General features: G+C 31.1%; 1 protein-coding gene across 2 annotated transcripts; it reads right to left on the bottom strand.

Moving 5' to 3' along the window:
- Window positions 1-1,499: 1,499 nt before the first annotated feature.
- On the bottom strand, window positions 1,500-15,822 carry LOC139502686 (putative ankyrin repeat protein RF_0381). 2 transcript variants are annotated; one of them, XR_011658911.1, is made up of 7 exons: window positions 15,540-15,822; window positions 7,768-7,974; window positions 6,514-6,612; window positions 4,821-4,919; window positions 3,778-3,876; window positions 2,411-3,010; window positions 1,500-1,723 (listed from the first exon to the last, which is right to left on the bottom strand). XR_011658911.1 is itself a non-coding variant. In XM_071292222.1 (6 exons), the coding sequence occupies exons 1-6, from the start codon at window positions 15,693-15,695 to the stop codon at window positions 2,693-2,695; spliced, it is 978 nt and encodes a 325-aa protein (XP_071148323.1). In that variant the 5' UTR covers window positions 15,696-15,766; the 3' UTR covers window positions 1,500-2,692. The 2 variants fall into 2 exon arrangements, 1 of the variants encoding a protein (XP_071148323.1); XM_071292222.1 differs by having other exon boundaries at window positions 1,500-3,010; window positions 15,540-15,766.
- Between the last annotated feature and the right edge of the window lie 25 nt (window positions 15,823-15,847).

Below are 15,847 nucleotides of genomic sequence, written 5' to 3'. Positions count from 1 at the left end.
ATATAATTTTCAGGAATATAATCAATTAATTGGTTGATGTTAAATGCCACTATCAGCACTATTGTGCTATTTCATAGCGGTTACTTTTTATTGGTGGAGAAAGTTGGAGAGCTGCAGAGGTCACTGACCATCTGTAGAAAACTGACAATTCTATAGATAAGAAAGATGTGGTATGGGTGTCAATTAAGATGAGTGCATCTGAAATATGCTAGAAAAGGAATATAATAGAAGATTGTACCTTTAAAATCTGATTTACAATTTATTTTTGAAAGTGGAATAATCTAAAACAGACAAGAGATTGCAAGCATGACCACATTTGAAAACACTGAATAGATAAATAACCTGCTTTATATAAAACTAACATGCTGAGTTGGAATTATGTCACAAGATTAACAGGGGTCAATCTAAGATGTCAGAAGCTACAACCTCATGCACTCAAGGCAAATATTATACCATAAGGTCACCATGGTGATTGACATAATCAAAATGAAAAACAATGTTGTGGAGATGTATTTTGAGGCTACCGCAGGGTCAAAAGCGATCTTTTAAAGGCAACTTCCGACCTAAAAACGACCTGCGACCTGTAAAATTTGGAAAAAACGACCTCCAACTGACTTCCGTTCTCTGTGTTGGGAAAAACGACCTGTGACCTGTACATTTCCCTTAAAAACAACCTCTCGATGAATTTAAAAGCGACCTTGCGACCTGAGGGGGGTACCTTGTGGGAGCCTCTATTTTGTACCAAAAGCAAGTAGTTCCTAAGACTTATGTCTATTGTTTTATTTGGTTAAATTCAAGTTTGTATTTTTTACAAGCAGTCTAAAAATCTGTAAAAATCAAAAGTAAGGGACATGGTGTATAAGTTTATGATACAACATGCACTGGACAAAATGTGGAGAAAAGTAATTGTGCTTTTATTGCAATTGTTCATCTTACATTCAGATTGAGTGTTTCAATACATTGGACAATACCTTCACACCGTTCTAGATATCCAATATACAATCTGTCTATTCAATGTAGATCAATGTAGATGCTGCATCATGCATAGGGTAATTTCAATAACAGACCATACCTGGCAAAGAAATCTAGCACATACTGTCATAAACTGCCCAAAAACAGCATTGTTATTAAATACTGAACCAATACAAAGTCATGTAGTTTGTGCCTTATTTATCAGCTGTATTATATTTATGAGAGACAAAAAAAAAGAAAGAAAAAAAACACCAGTCAAATGCAAGCTTTAGCTTTAAACACTTCAATTAATTTGGGTTTTATTGTTGTTTCAACATATTGGTAAAATCTTTTATTCATTAAAATTGTTTTTTGTTTATAATTCAAATCATCTTATTTTGTACCCCCATGAATGCCACTTGCATATTACGAAATATTTACAATCAGCTTTTTTTCCTGTCAATCTGTAATATTGCAAAGAAAAAAACAATCAGCTGATGATTGATAAACAGGAAAGGATCACTCATGCTCAAGTAAAAATACAATGCTTTAGGTAAATAATTATTTATTGTAACATAACAATTAAATTTAATAATAACTAACAATAATAAAACATTGTTTAACATTATGTGTTCATGATTTTGTGTGGGCGAATCTCTAAGTGATAAATGTATCAGTGTCATGATTGTTGAGTGATAAATGATACTCTATTACAGGTTAAATACAGAATAAAGGCACATTTTAAACTGACCCTAATCACAAGAATATCAAGCTAGGCCACAAGAAGAAGAAGTATTTTTATATTGATGAATTTACTTCATGATATTCTTTAACACAGACTTATCAACTTAACATGATACTTAACAGATACATCGAATTTACCACAAATCATCACAGAAAGCTTTTAAATCATTTCGAAAAACTACTGTTAACTTGGAAATTAATTTAACATACCGTATAGCAGGTTCACAGGGTGTAAGTTTTCGCTGATAGAACAAAATCGCCATAATAAATTTCGCCCATTTAAAGTGCACATGCAAAGGTATTATTAAAGTTTTGAATCCGCCAAAATATTTTGTATACCTTTTTCAATGAAAATCACACCCATATTACACCCATGAAAATAACCTGCTATACAATATTTTTTCCTGCAAAAAATGCATCATGATGAAATGACTTTATCCAGTAAGACCCCTTTTTGGCACCAAAATATAGCAGTTTAACAAAATTGTTAAAATATAAACGTTAGGAAAGTAGACTACTTCTGTGACATAACTATGGGCTGTTTTTGACAATACAATGCACATGTTTTAGGCCAAAATCAGCCCTGACTGGACCTACTCCTTTGCAATAATTATAACTAGCACTTCCATACATATGATTGTAATATTCTATTCAAAAGTGTTCTAAATCCATAAGTTAATGCATATATGCCAGTGATTAAAATTAATAAATGCACATAATAAATTCATGATTGCATGTTTGAACAATTATATAAAATTGAGAATGGAAATGGGGAATGTGTTTGAGAGATAGCAACCCAACTAAAGAGCAGATATGAATTCAAAACACTGAGATCACCAATTTTCTGCAAATTAATAAAAATCTCAACTCTTTGACACATTATCAACCTGTTTAACTTGATCACTGCATTCACTCTCTCAAAAGGCCTTAAATCGTAAAATGTGGATGTTAGTTTTACATGTATAATGCTGAAAAGAATGTCAATATGAAGTCAAGGTCATAAAATAGTATAATTCTGTAACAGTTTAGGTAATGGCAGTTGCGGAAGCTTTGCTCTAATTGAACATCCATTTGTCTTTTTAATAAGTTCCTTTCTCACACATATTCTACACATAGATTTTAAAGTCAAGGTCTCAAGCTGTCGTGTTTGAACATGTTTGACAAAGTTTTGGTCTATGTGTGGTTTCCTGGATAAAATTTGAGGTAAACTTGAGTTGCTATGGATTGGATATCCAGCTTCTATGAAAATATCACAAAGAGAAATTCTGTCCTCAGTTTTTATATCCTTGTTATCTATCATACACTGGAAGACTCCCTGCAATTAAAATAAGACTTTATGTCATAGAAACTAAAATAAAAGGATCTAGTGATCACAGGTACCTACAATGGATGCATCCTTTTACTCGAAATTGAACATGACCTGTATTTAATGTGTTTTATCCTAGGATTAAAATCTAAAAAGACAAAGTTAAACAGCACTTTCATTATAATCCCCCCCCCCCCTTTCCAACAAAAAAATATTTAAAGTATCTTTGAAAATCAGGTACTGTAGCTTCTTTGTTATACATGGGTGTATAATTTTACGATGAATTAAAATGTTCAGTCATGTTATTACTACCACTGGGTCGATGCCTCTTCTGGTGGACTGTTAGTCCCAGAGGGTATCACCAGCCCAGTAGCCAGTACTTTGGTACTTTGGTACTGGCATGAAAGTACTGATTTTTTTTGTGCTATTAATATTTGCTGTTACAAAATGTTAGAAATTATTGTTAATTAAGGAATGTATCTCCCTCATGCAAAGCTCTGATTCCTTTCACGAATTTGGCTATACTTTTTTGGACCTTTTGGATTATAGCTCTTCATCTTTTATATAAGATTTGGATTTCAAATATTTTGGTCACGAGCATCACTGAAGAGACATGTATTGTCGAAATGTGCATCTGGTGCAAGAAAATTGGTGCCGTTAATGTTATTCAAATTGTCTGACGCTTGTAAGCAGACAAAATCAATATAACTGCAATTTATCCTCAATCCACAAAAATTCTCTTGGAAAATAAATAAATCCACAGCAGCTATACAAACCTTAATTTTCCCAGTAACCATGGCACCTTCAGATATCAGATACTTTGCCAGCTCAGTATGACCATTCTTCAGAACCTCATGAAGAGGACATTGTTCCATCTACAAGTCAAAATAAATCAGGGTCAATATTTGTCACATTTCAAATCTTAAATTTTTTCCTTATTTGGAGAATTGGGTGTTAATCTTTGAATATTTCTGTTAAATCAATACACACATTTAATAGACTGGGTACAATTTAGAGTTTGACATATAATATGCTAAACTGTTGCCTATAATTGCTTACATCCGCTTCATTTGAACTAAGTTAGATATTTGTCTCTGACATTAGCACTCTCATTATTATTATTTACACTCTTGTTGAAGACTATAACGTTTTACATCTCAATGTTTTCTGGTTATTTTTATAATTGAGTTGCTGTCTAAAGTCTGGAATCTAACTAAGAAGAAACCAAATGAAGTCATGTGAAAATATTTTCCCTAGCATAAACTTGAATGTTCTTTGTGCAATTTATGCCTTTTTGTATTTGATGTTTATTACATTTACTACCCCCACCCCCTTTCCTCCTCAACCATAAAACAAAAAGGTTTTACCTATGTAGCCTGGAAGTCAGATTTAATGATGTTCAATTATTAGAAATAAGAAATAATTTTTGTCAGAGGGTAAAATGGACCCTAAATTAGCATATATGAGAAGTGGAATTGTCTATGAGTAGTAACAAAATGTGGCCTGATAAGCAAATAAATAAACAAATGGACAGACATAAACCTACCTACATAATCCCTCATCAGTAATAAGAACTTATTTAAAACTATCTTTCAACTTTAATCATGTCAATGCAAGTTTGAAGTGTTGCATTTTTTGTGTTAATTTTAAAAGAATTATCAACATAAATTATTCAATCAGATTTTTTCTTAAGTGGTTCCTTATCAACAAAAGCAGTATTTGTTTAGAAGATTGTGGTACTCTGATAAAATTGCATACATAATAAAGTGCCATACTTACTGCTCCATGAGAGTAATAAATAATCAATCATCAAACTTACAGCATTGGCACAGTTCAAATCTGCTCCATTTTCAACCAGTATTCGGGCAATCTGTATATAGTTTAATTTAGCTGCCCAGTACAGAGGTGCCCAGAGATCCTGACAAAAAAAAATCAAGATGAACTCAGTTGTCTTCTTTCCTTTCCACAAAAAAATATCTGCTCATGAATTACTGTGGAATCACTTATTTTCATGGATTAAGGAAACCTTACATGTTAGTGAATATTTGATTTGTGGTTTTGCCGTAGTTTGCATATAAGCCTATAGGAAATTTGTCATTCATTGAAAATTTAATTGTGTGGTTCACCTATAAAATTAGTATCCAACGAATAATAATGTATCCCCAGTATATAATTAATTTCCAATTGTTTACTGATTTAGAAATTCTCAAATTATTTACCTGAGTACTGGTATTTTTTTTATCAGTTTAGGATGTTCACTATAAACTCATTTTCTTTAGTATTTCTGCATATATTTAAAAATAGTAAATCTCAAATAAACTACTGACAAAATACTGAAGTTCTTTTAGTACATGTATGATATTCGATATAAGAGGTATGATTGCCAATAAGACAACTATCCATTATGAATGTTTGTTTGATGCAAGATGTATGAGAAATGTTTTTGAGAAACACTTTTTAAAGAACAATATTCTGGTATAAGAGACTGAAGGTGTCATAGCATTTAATTTTTTGATTATTGTGTTGATGACGTATGTCATTATGGCTATTTTGTGCATTTTTCCTTTGATCTTTTTTTGTAATTATTTTTTTATATCATGCTATTCACTTGAGATGGAAAATTATAGCTAGAAACTCAGAAGGCATGTGTGGAGTTGCTAATAAAAATGACATGAAATTGACAAAGTCTTCATAGGTAAAATTGCGATAAACAGATTATCTTTGGTCATCTCAACTAAAAAACAATTCTCGCTTTCGCCGTACCAGCTCAAGTGAGAAAATCAATCTCGTTGAGATGATCAACGATAATCTATAATTATACTTAAAAACATTGAAATTTTTGTGTAATATGTAATATATCTATTATATATATAAATGTTGCATAATTGAAGAAAGACAACAACAAAAAAAAAGACAACTATCTATCAAATGAAGTAGATGTAAGCAATAAACTTGTCAAAGATACCAGAAATGAAATTTTCTACTTGCGCCAGACACACTTTTCGTCTAACAAAGACTCATCAGTGAAGCTCGTTAAAAAAAAAGTAAAAAAGACCAAATAAAGTATGAAGTTGAAGAGCACTAAAGACCAAAAATTCAGAACATTTTTTTGCAAATACAGCTTAGGCAGCAATACTTCATCTAATCATGCTGATAGTTTAAAAATCATTCCTTCTGATGCATTTCTTTTTGTAAAAAAACTGCCATACATTGGAATTTTTCAAAGGCTAGTATTTTTTAAATTTTTTAGATGTATCATTAACATGATTACCGGTAGATCTGTTGAAAATTTCCATACTCATGAACAATAATGTTATTTCAAAATGCAGTAACAAACCTAATTTGCCACTTTCATTTGGTATTGGTGTAAAGAAGTAAAAAACAGCAGTTGCCTTATACATGTATAAGTAATGAGAGTTTTGATAATGATGAAGTAGTTCACTGACATCACTGTATTGCAACATGATTCAAAGAGACCTTTTCCAGCAAAAATGATTTCTGTTTCATTTTACCTCATCCTGTAAATTAACATTGGCTCCGTGATTGACTAACTCCTGAACAATATCTGTATTGCCTCGCCATGTAGCAAAATGTAAGGCTGTTCTTCTATCCTGAAAAAAATCAAACAATTAATTAAAGTGTATTTTATTTGTATCTCAATGACAGTATTTTACAAATTGAAACAGTCCTTTTGAATGTTTTAATTATTGAAGAGCCTATTGAGTTGACACAAATGCTGGTAGAGATCTTGTCCCCCTATGTAAATATCATCAGCTGTCAATAGTCAGTACTTTAGCACCGACATGATTTGTAATATTCATACTTTTTTTGAATTCTTAATTGATACATTTAACCTAAGGTGGGTTTTGCTAATGTTTTTACATCTCTTTTGGTCATATAGTTTCTCAAACATTCAAATATATATTGAAAAAAAGATCTGCCATTCTGGGTGTAGGAAAATTAAGAAAATCTCTGTCAACGCACACAAATTTATAAAATGTTCGTTCTATTTTCTAGCACTTGGGTCATATCTGCTGCTAATCCTCAGTGATCAGAAGACATTGCTTCAGCACATAAATTATTGTAACATTCATACTTTTCTTAATTTCTTCAATGATTAATTTTGAAATCATAAAAATACTTAAGTTCAAAGTCTCTCAGACAAAGTTAACCTTGCGTGGATTATGCTATTTCTTTTAATCATATACCGTAGTTAAGGAAGATTTCAAGTATCTTAATATATGCTTTGCTTTCAGATTTGATTGTTCCTGAAGAAATTCATTGAACTCTAAATGCATCAAGCTTACAGAGTAGTTTTCAGTATTCTACTAAGTCAGCATTTAATATCATGCTCCTATTACATGTATTATGGGTATAATCTCACTCAAGTGAAGCAGACAAGTTTTATTACAAAAAAAATCTTTTTAGGTAACATTAATTTTAAATAACCAATACAACTAAGCATGCTTAGGCTGGCTACATGAAATTTTTGAAATAAATAATAATAGTGTAACCTAAATTTGGAATTACATTTTACAAAATAGATTGACTGCTGTCTTGGTTATTATTTGAATGAGATTAAGTCTATCCTAAATATATATTCACCAATCAAGATGGCAACAAAGATATGAAATCAGTGTTCTATTCATATCAACATTTATGTTATGAAATCAGTGTTCTATCCATATCAACATTTATAAGATGACTGGAAAAGTACAACATAACTTTGAAAGGATCCTTTTTATTTTACCTATTACGGCCCTTACCAAAGTTTGTACATTAACTTCTGCTCCATAGTTCAACAATTCTTTTACAATATCTGTATTCCCAGTATGGCCCATTCTTGATGCTACATGTAAACATGTTCTGTTGTCTTTAGTTTTAGCATTCACATCAGCCTTTGCTTGGAGGAGTAATTTTATAATAGGCAATTTACCACCAGCTACAGCATCATGTAAAATAGTTCCACCAAACTAAAATTACAAAGCATAAACATGTATACAAATGACAAAAGACATAAACAAGAAAAAAATGTGTAAATGTTTTTTGTTGCTGTAAGTATCAAACATGTTAAAATGAAGTATGATTGCCAAACAATAAGTAAAAAAATAAATAAAAATTTCGTCAGGTGATGAAGTTTCTGTTGAAGTTATAAAACCTTAAACCCCACTCTGTATTAAAGTCCAAAACTTAAATTTCAATTGTTTGATGTTGCCTACCTACTCACCTTAAATGCTGCCTACCCAAAAACATTTATGACATACATCATTTCAAGGGGGAAATTACAAAAATTTTATATATCTCTTTATATATTTTTTTAAGTTAAAACTTAAATTTCAATTGTTTGATGTTGCCTACCTACTCACCTTAAATGCTGCCTACCCAAAAACATTTATGACAAACATCATTTCAAGGGGGAAATTACAAAATTTTATATATCTCTTTATATTTATTTTTTTAAGTTAAGCGTTCTGTACTCATGGTATTGATATATAATTGATTGTAATGATTAACGTTTCTTCTTAACAGTGATATTGTTGGCTTTTTTCAAAACTACCTCTACCCTTTTTTATTGGGAAAATATGCGTCATTTTCATCAAATTGGGAAATTTAAAGTAAACCACAAATCTGACTGAAACTTCAATTTACAGACCCCCTTTCAATAGTCAACCCTGCTTTGAAATAATGTAACCAAGAAATCCACAGTCTAAAACTAGGAGACTGATATGAGGATTCGGTCACAACTATATGTTAAACCTAAATAACCATGCACCATTAACTAGCAGTAATACACAGAAGATTAATTCCACTTAGTATATAATTTATTTCCAAGACTGGAACTTGTCACCAAGCCTGTGACTTCCAAACTTATGTCTTTTACAAAATAGTACAATATATATGTGAGAATTAAACAATAAGCTAAGATCAATTATTACATAATGTGTTGACAAATATAAACAAGTTATTATCCAGATAAAGAAAGATAAATAATTAATACAACTCTTTTAGCAATGTCTCTAATTTAAGAAGGATAAAGGATTAAGCCCTGAGGCATTATTGTCACTCTGATTATAAAATGTCCATTATCAATTAGACATCTATTAACTTATTGTGCAAGTAGAATATATATATAAAACATAATTAATGATAAATTCTTTGAGTCTCAAACATTAGCATTTAAAACCTAAACCCATCTGAAAGTCATTTTAACTCTGTCATACATTTCTCCCCGTCCGACTAAAACATTTCCACATGTTTTTGAATAACACCTTAAAACTTAAAATGTATTTTTGGAAACACGAGATTTGCGTTTTGAATTCTTTGAACTTCTTTTGGTTGAATGTTTTTTATTTTGGTTTTGAATCAATTTGTCAACAATATCCATTGGAGACATACGTGTCTCTGTATTAAGTCTAGTTTCTTGTTTCTCGATGGTTGAATTTGCACATTGAACTGATGTCAGATGTTCCATTTTACTTTTTAGAGTCCTATTTTCATCCTCAAGTTTTGAAACTAAATTTAGATGAGTGTCACTTTGATCTTCCAGCATTTTGTCCACATCTTTGTTCGTAATAAAATATGTTTCCTCACCGTCAGAATCAAACATTGTATTTTCTTCTTCGAACTCTTTATATTCCTCTAGTTCCTCTGATAGTTCACTGTTCTTTTTTATAAGTTCTTCCAGTATTTGATTTGTTTCAGCTTCTGACACTTTGTTTTGGTCTACAGTTATTGAGAGTTTTTCATTTTCCTGCTTTAAATCTGATGTTTGGTCAATGAATTTGGTAATTATTTGCCGAGCTTGAATTATTTCATTTACTAGTTTTTCTAATTGAGACTGTAGTTCATTCACACGATTTTGCTGGTCAATTTGATTATTCTTGTATTTCTGCTTAACATTTTTCAGTTCTGTTTTAATCACACATGTTACATCCAAATATTTTCCAAAATTTGCATCCTTTAAGTTCGAAAATGGTAGTTCACGACAAGTTTTCTTGTTCTGAATGTATGTGTCCATTCTCTTCTTGTCTCTTTGAATTTGCCTATTGCTTTTTTGCTTTGAATTCAATGCATTAAGTTCCAATTTTGGTTTATCACTAGTTTTGCACATCCTTGCATAATGTCCTAATTTCTTACACTTATAGCAACTCCTAGCTAATGAATAACATACTTTATATAAATGTTTATTTCCACATCTTCCACATGTTGGCATTGTTGGTAGCTGGCAAGGAAAATAGTTCCATTGTCTCCACTGTGGTTGGAATGAGTAGTTCATATTGTCATTAAACGAAGTTTCTCTTCTTGGGGGGTAACTCGCTGTGCTGCTGAGGTTGCCGGAAAAGGCGGTCCTCGACCATGTGTAACCAAGAAATCCACAGTCTAAAACTAGGAGACTGATATGAGGATTCGGTCACAACTATATGTTAAACCTAAATAACCATGCACCATTAACTAGCAGTAATACACAGAAGATTAATTCCACTTAGTATATAATTTATTTCCAAGACTGGAACTTGTCACCAAGCCTGTGACTTCCAAACTTATGTCTTTTACAAAATAGTACAATATATATGTGAGAATTAAACAATAAGCTAAGATCAATTATTACATAATGTGTTGACAAATATAAACAAGTTATTATCCAGATAAAGAAAGATAAATAATTAATACAACTCTTTTAGCAATGTCTCTAATTTAAGAAGGATAAAGGATTAAGCCCTGAGGCATTATTGTCACTCTGATTATAAAATGTCCATTATCAATTAGACATCTATTAACTTATTGTGCAAGTAGAATATATATATAAAACATAATTAATGATAAATTCTTTGAGTCTCAAACATTAGCATTTAAAACCTAAACCCATCTGAAAGTCATTTTAACTCTGTCATAATAAGACCCCTTTTTGTCAGTGATTATACATAAATAGGCCCTCAAATCTGCACATATAGTCATTTTAGGCATGAAAAATGTTTCAATGAGTGTTTTTCAGTGTGTATTCATGCACAATTACTACTGAGACTGAACTGTTTGGTAAAAAAGTTGTCTTTTTGGGAATAATTTTCAGCCATTTTTTTTTCAAATTGGGATTCTTCTCCAGGGGAAAAATCCTTTATTCTCCACTAATTTAAGGCAAAGAATATCACTGGTCTTAGTTTGTGTGTTTTGGATTTTTTTACTTCCAATTTATTTTTTGAAGTTATGTCCTAATACATGTATGTACATCATTTTTTTGTCTTAAACATATACTGTGGATTCATTGTATTGATTTTTGATATTTTAGCCGTCTTTATAACAAACAACTCTAAAGGTGTTTTCATATCTTTTATCAAGCTACAATCTATATTTTATGATTCATTAGTTGAACATTTATTGAATTTTTCAACATGTCAAGGTGAAGAATCTAATTTAAAAAAAATAATTAAGCATATAATCTTCTTTTTGTGGTTTAAAGTTTCTTTAAAAAAGGTAGATGCTGAACAAATATAATATACAGATGTATTAAGCAATATCAAATTGTCACATTATTTTTTCAATACAGTCACAAAGCCTAAATTTGCAATTTCTTTAATGAAAAATGCATATTTTTTTTAAATATACCCATAACACTTCGGATTTGTGAGCAGAAGACTATACGAACTTATAACCCCATCAACAATGATCAAAGTATCATACTTTACATAAATTTTAAGAAAATCAAGCAACAACAAAAAAGACTCATTTTTGAGAAGTTACAAATGTATCTCCCCTTCCAATGTTAATTTCCATATATACAAAATGCTGATTTGGATTTTTCCTCAAGTTAGATTTTTTGGGTCCTTTTTCTGTGTATAGTTAGGGTTTTAACAAGAGGCTCTCAAGAGCCTGAATCGCTCACCTGAATTTTTTTGGTTTAATCTCTCATCAATGATTATTTTGGCTTTTCAATTTATTTAAATGTTCTTTAAATCGTCCTATTTTCTTCAAAAGCAAAAAAAAATCATTTTCTCCTATGTTCTATTTTAGCCATAGGAGCTATGTTTCTTGACATACAAGGAAATGAAATATAAAATTTATACTAGATACTCTGAAACTCTGAAACTCATTTAGCCTAAGTTTGGCTGAAATTGATACAGCAGTTTCATAAGAGAAGATTTTTTAAAGTAAGTCAACATGATGAACAAATTGTGAAAAAAGTCTTTAAAGGGCAATAACTCCTAAAGAGGTCAATTGACAATTTTGGTCAAATTGACTTATTTGTAGATCTTACATTGCTGATCATATTTGCTGTTTACAGTTTATCTTTATCTATAATAATATTCAAGATAATGACCAAAAACTGCAAAATTTCCTTAAAATTACCAATTAAGTGGCAGCAACCCAACAATTGGATGTTTGATTCATCTGAAAATTTCAGGGCTAATAGATATTGACCTAATGAACATTTTTACTCCCTGTCAGATTTGCTCTTAATGCTTTCGTTTTTGAGATATAAGCCAAAAACTGCATTTGACCCCTATGTTTTATTTTAAGTAACGGCGGCCATGTTTTTTGACGGATCAAAAATCAAAGCACACACTTTGTGCAGGATAATCTAAGGAACAACCATGCTAAGTTTTAACCAAATCCATTCAGTAGTTTCAGAGGAGAAGATTTTTTAAAGTTAGCAAATATGATGAACAAATTGTGAAAAATTGTCATTAAAGGACAATAACCCCTTAAGGGGTCAATTGACAATTTTGGTCATATTAACTTATTTGTAGATCTTACTTTGCTGTTTACAGTTTATCTTTATCTATAATAATATTCAAGATAATGACCAAAAACTGCAAAATTTCCTTAAAATTACCAATTAAGTGGCAGCAACCCAACAATTGGATGTTTGATTCATCTGAAAATTTCAGGGCTAATAGATATTGACCTAATGAACATTTTTACTCCATGTTAGATTTGCTCTTAATGCTTTCGTTTTTGAGATATAAGCCAAAAACTGCATTTGACCCCTATGTTCTATTTTAAGTAACGGCGGCCATGTTTTTTGACGGATCAAAAATCAAAGCACACACTTTGTGCAGGATAATCTAAGGAACAACCATGCTAAGTTTTAACCAAATCCATTCAGTAGTTTCAGAGGAGAAGATTTTTTAAAGTTAGCAAATATGATAAACAAATTGTGAAAAATTGTCATGAAAGGACAATAACCCCTTAAGGGGTCAATTGACAATTTTGGTCATATGAACTTATTTGTAGATCTTACTTTGCTGATCTTTTTTGCTGTTTACAGTTTATCTTTATCTATAATAATATTCAAGATAATGACCAAAAACTGCAAAATTTCCTTAAAATTACCAATTAAGGGCAGCAACCCAACAATTGGATGTTTGATTCATCTGAAAATTTCAGGGCTGATAGATATTGACCTAATGAACATTTTTACTCCCTGTCAGATTTGCTCTTAATGCTTTCGTTTTTTAGGATATAAGCCAAAAACTGCATTTGACCCCTATATTCTATTTTAAGTAACGGCGGCCATGTTTTTTGACGGATCAAAAAATCGAAGCGCACATTTTGTGCAGGATATACTAAGGAACAATCATGTTAAGTTTCATTCAAATCCATTCAGTAGTTTCAGAGGAGAAGATGTTTGAAAAATTGTTAACGACGACGACGACGGACGCCAAGTGATGAGAAAAGCTCACATGGCCTTTTAGGCCAGGTGAACTAATAATGCTATAGATTAGAACTAAAACATTTTCTTCTGCATATAGTTTAAGAGTAAAACATAGTTTGACTGAACTATGAGAGAAGTTATTTATCTTGTCGGAAGCAAGTTAACTCGTACCAACGGAAACTCGTACCATGTTAACTCGTACCAAAAAAGTTAACTCGTACCAACGTAAAGTCGTACCACTGGGAAGTCGTACCATTAAAAATATATTAAAAAATACGAATCTTTTGTGGTGTTTCTTCTTTCTAAAATTAATAAAAAAAGTTGAATTACTGTAATTTTATACTGGATTTTAATGCCCTGCTAATTAAAATATATGATATTCCTTTGATTGTGTGATCAAATTAATACAGTCCTTTGATTATGTGATTATAGTGAACATGGACTATTAGTGCGACCATTAGTGCTTCTTGAATGTTTATTTTTCTATATGTAACAATAGTGCCAGTTATCTTTGAAAACATTATTGTATTAATGTAATACCATGTGAAATCTTAAATGTAAAAGGATGATATAGATGTGAATAAAACATAAGGTGTATGTGTATCTCTTGAGAGAAAAAAATAATAATATTTGATGTTTTGTTAATTTTTTATAGATGATTGTTATTGAAATTGTGGTAAATAAAGCATCAAAATAAAATATATATTCTTTGTTATTCTGCCAGTACTACCATTAAGCCTACTGGCCATTCACAATACCATTATTCACAATATAGATGGACAGTCAAACTCATAACTCGTAAATAGAAATAAACTTAAAATATTATGCTGCCAAGTTGCCAACACTACCATTACGTCTACTGGCTATTCACAATACCATTAGAACCATGGATGGACAGTCAAACTCATAAAAAGAAATAAACGCCATGGCTAATAAATAATAGCACACAAGACCGTGACACCATAGCAAACGAAAGACTAATCTGAGGATGATTTCAGGTATCATTTACTTTCCTCTGAAGGTGTCACTACTCTTTATCAAAGCAATGCATATCTCACACATTAAATGAACATGACATTACTTCAAATCTTAAAAGAAGTTGTCATATTTTGATAACATTAAATACATAGAAGTAATTAACGACCTTGACTGGCTAAGCAACCCTACCACTATCGGTAATCATTATCTTGTGCAAAATATTATATATAAAAAAATTCATACTTTTAACATGTTGGTCATAAACAATTTACAACCTTTAAAGCACACTAAATTAATTCTTTCGGTGAATAAAATTCCTTTGAGAAACAAAAGAAAAGTATCCAAATCTATTCAATGTAACTGATTTGGAATGATTAAAAATTAAATCCAATGGTTATCAGTATAAGTTTAAAAAAGAATGATTCAAGGGAGACATCAAATCAAATCTGCCAAGGTATTGTCTATATCTAATACACATGGAACATTAGCTACAGATAGGTCATTGTACTTTCAAATTATATACATTTTACAGACTTTATTCATAATTAAACACCAATCAAATGCATTTTAAAATAAGTTGGTACGAGTTAGCAGTGGTACGAGTTTACATTGGTACGAGGTTTATTTTAGTGGTACGAGTTGACGTTGGTACGAGTTTACTTTGGTACGGGTTAACTATAATTCATCTTGTCAAAACTCTAATTACATTTTTTTTGTAATATTTAGTCTGAGCTGGTCATTATATCTTTAATGGTCCGAGTTTTCTTTTCATGTAGACTCCAGGCCGACTTGTCGCACAACTTCTGAGTGAGTTGCACCAATCGTAAAATTATACTAGGTAGTACATGTAAGTAACAGAGTAAAGTATTGAATTTTATTTGAAAAGACTGAAAGTTTGAGGAGCGTTACCCAGAGTTTTTGCTGTCGAATAGCAAGAACGCCTCCCTTCACTAGCCTTCTTACAGCTGTTTCGTCACCGTCTTTTACTGCGCGTTTCAATTTATCTTCATCTTCCTGTTTTTCTTTGTAAGAATCGTTATCGTGAAATTTACGTTTTCTCTGCATTTTTTTCCCTCGCTGTATATTTAGATTATAACTGACATATCAAATCTCACCTGTATAAAAACACTTGACTGAGGTAGTCACAGAAGCTCGTTCCCTGTATTGAATCAGCCTTTCTTGCTACCTAATACAGACGGGAATACAAACAAATAAAA

Source organism: Mytilus edulis, chromosome 14 (assembly GCF_963676685.1).
Source record: "Mytilus edulis chromosome 14, xbMytEdul2.2, whole genome shotgun sequence".
NCBI classification, from domain to species: Eukaryota; Metazoa; Mollusca; class Bivalvia; order Mytilida; family Mytilidae; genus Mytilus; species Mytilus edulis.
Note: the sequence above shows the minus strand (reverse complement) of the source record. Positions and strands in the feature narration are given on the sequence as shown.

What these genes read in the sequence shown, in the direction of transcription:
- LOC139502686 (XM_071292222.1), bottom strand. Translation starts at nt 15,695, where the DNA reads ATGCAGAGAAAACGTAAATTTCACGATAACGATTCTTACAAAGAAAAA. An exon ending in ATTTGAACTGTGCCAATGCT is followed by an intron (nt 3,877 to 4,820) that starts GTAAGTTTGATG and finishes TTTGACTTGTAG; the next exon opens with ATGGAACAATGTCCTCTTCA. An exon ending in TGGTTACTGGGAAAATTAAG is followed by an intron (nt 3,011 to 3,777) that starts GTTTGTATAGCT and finishes TTTTAATTGCAG; the next exon opens with GGAGTCTTCCAGTGTATGAT.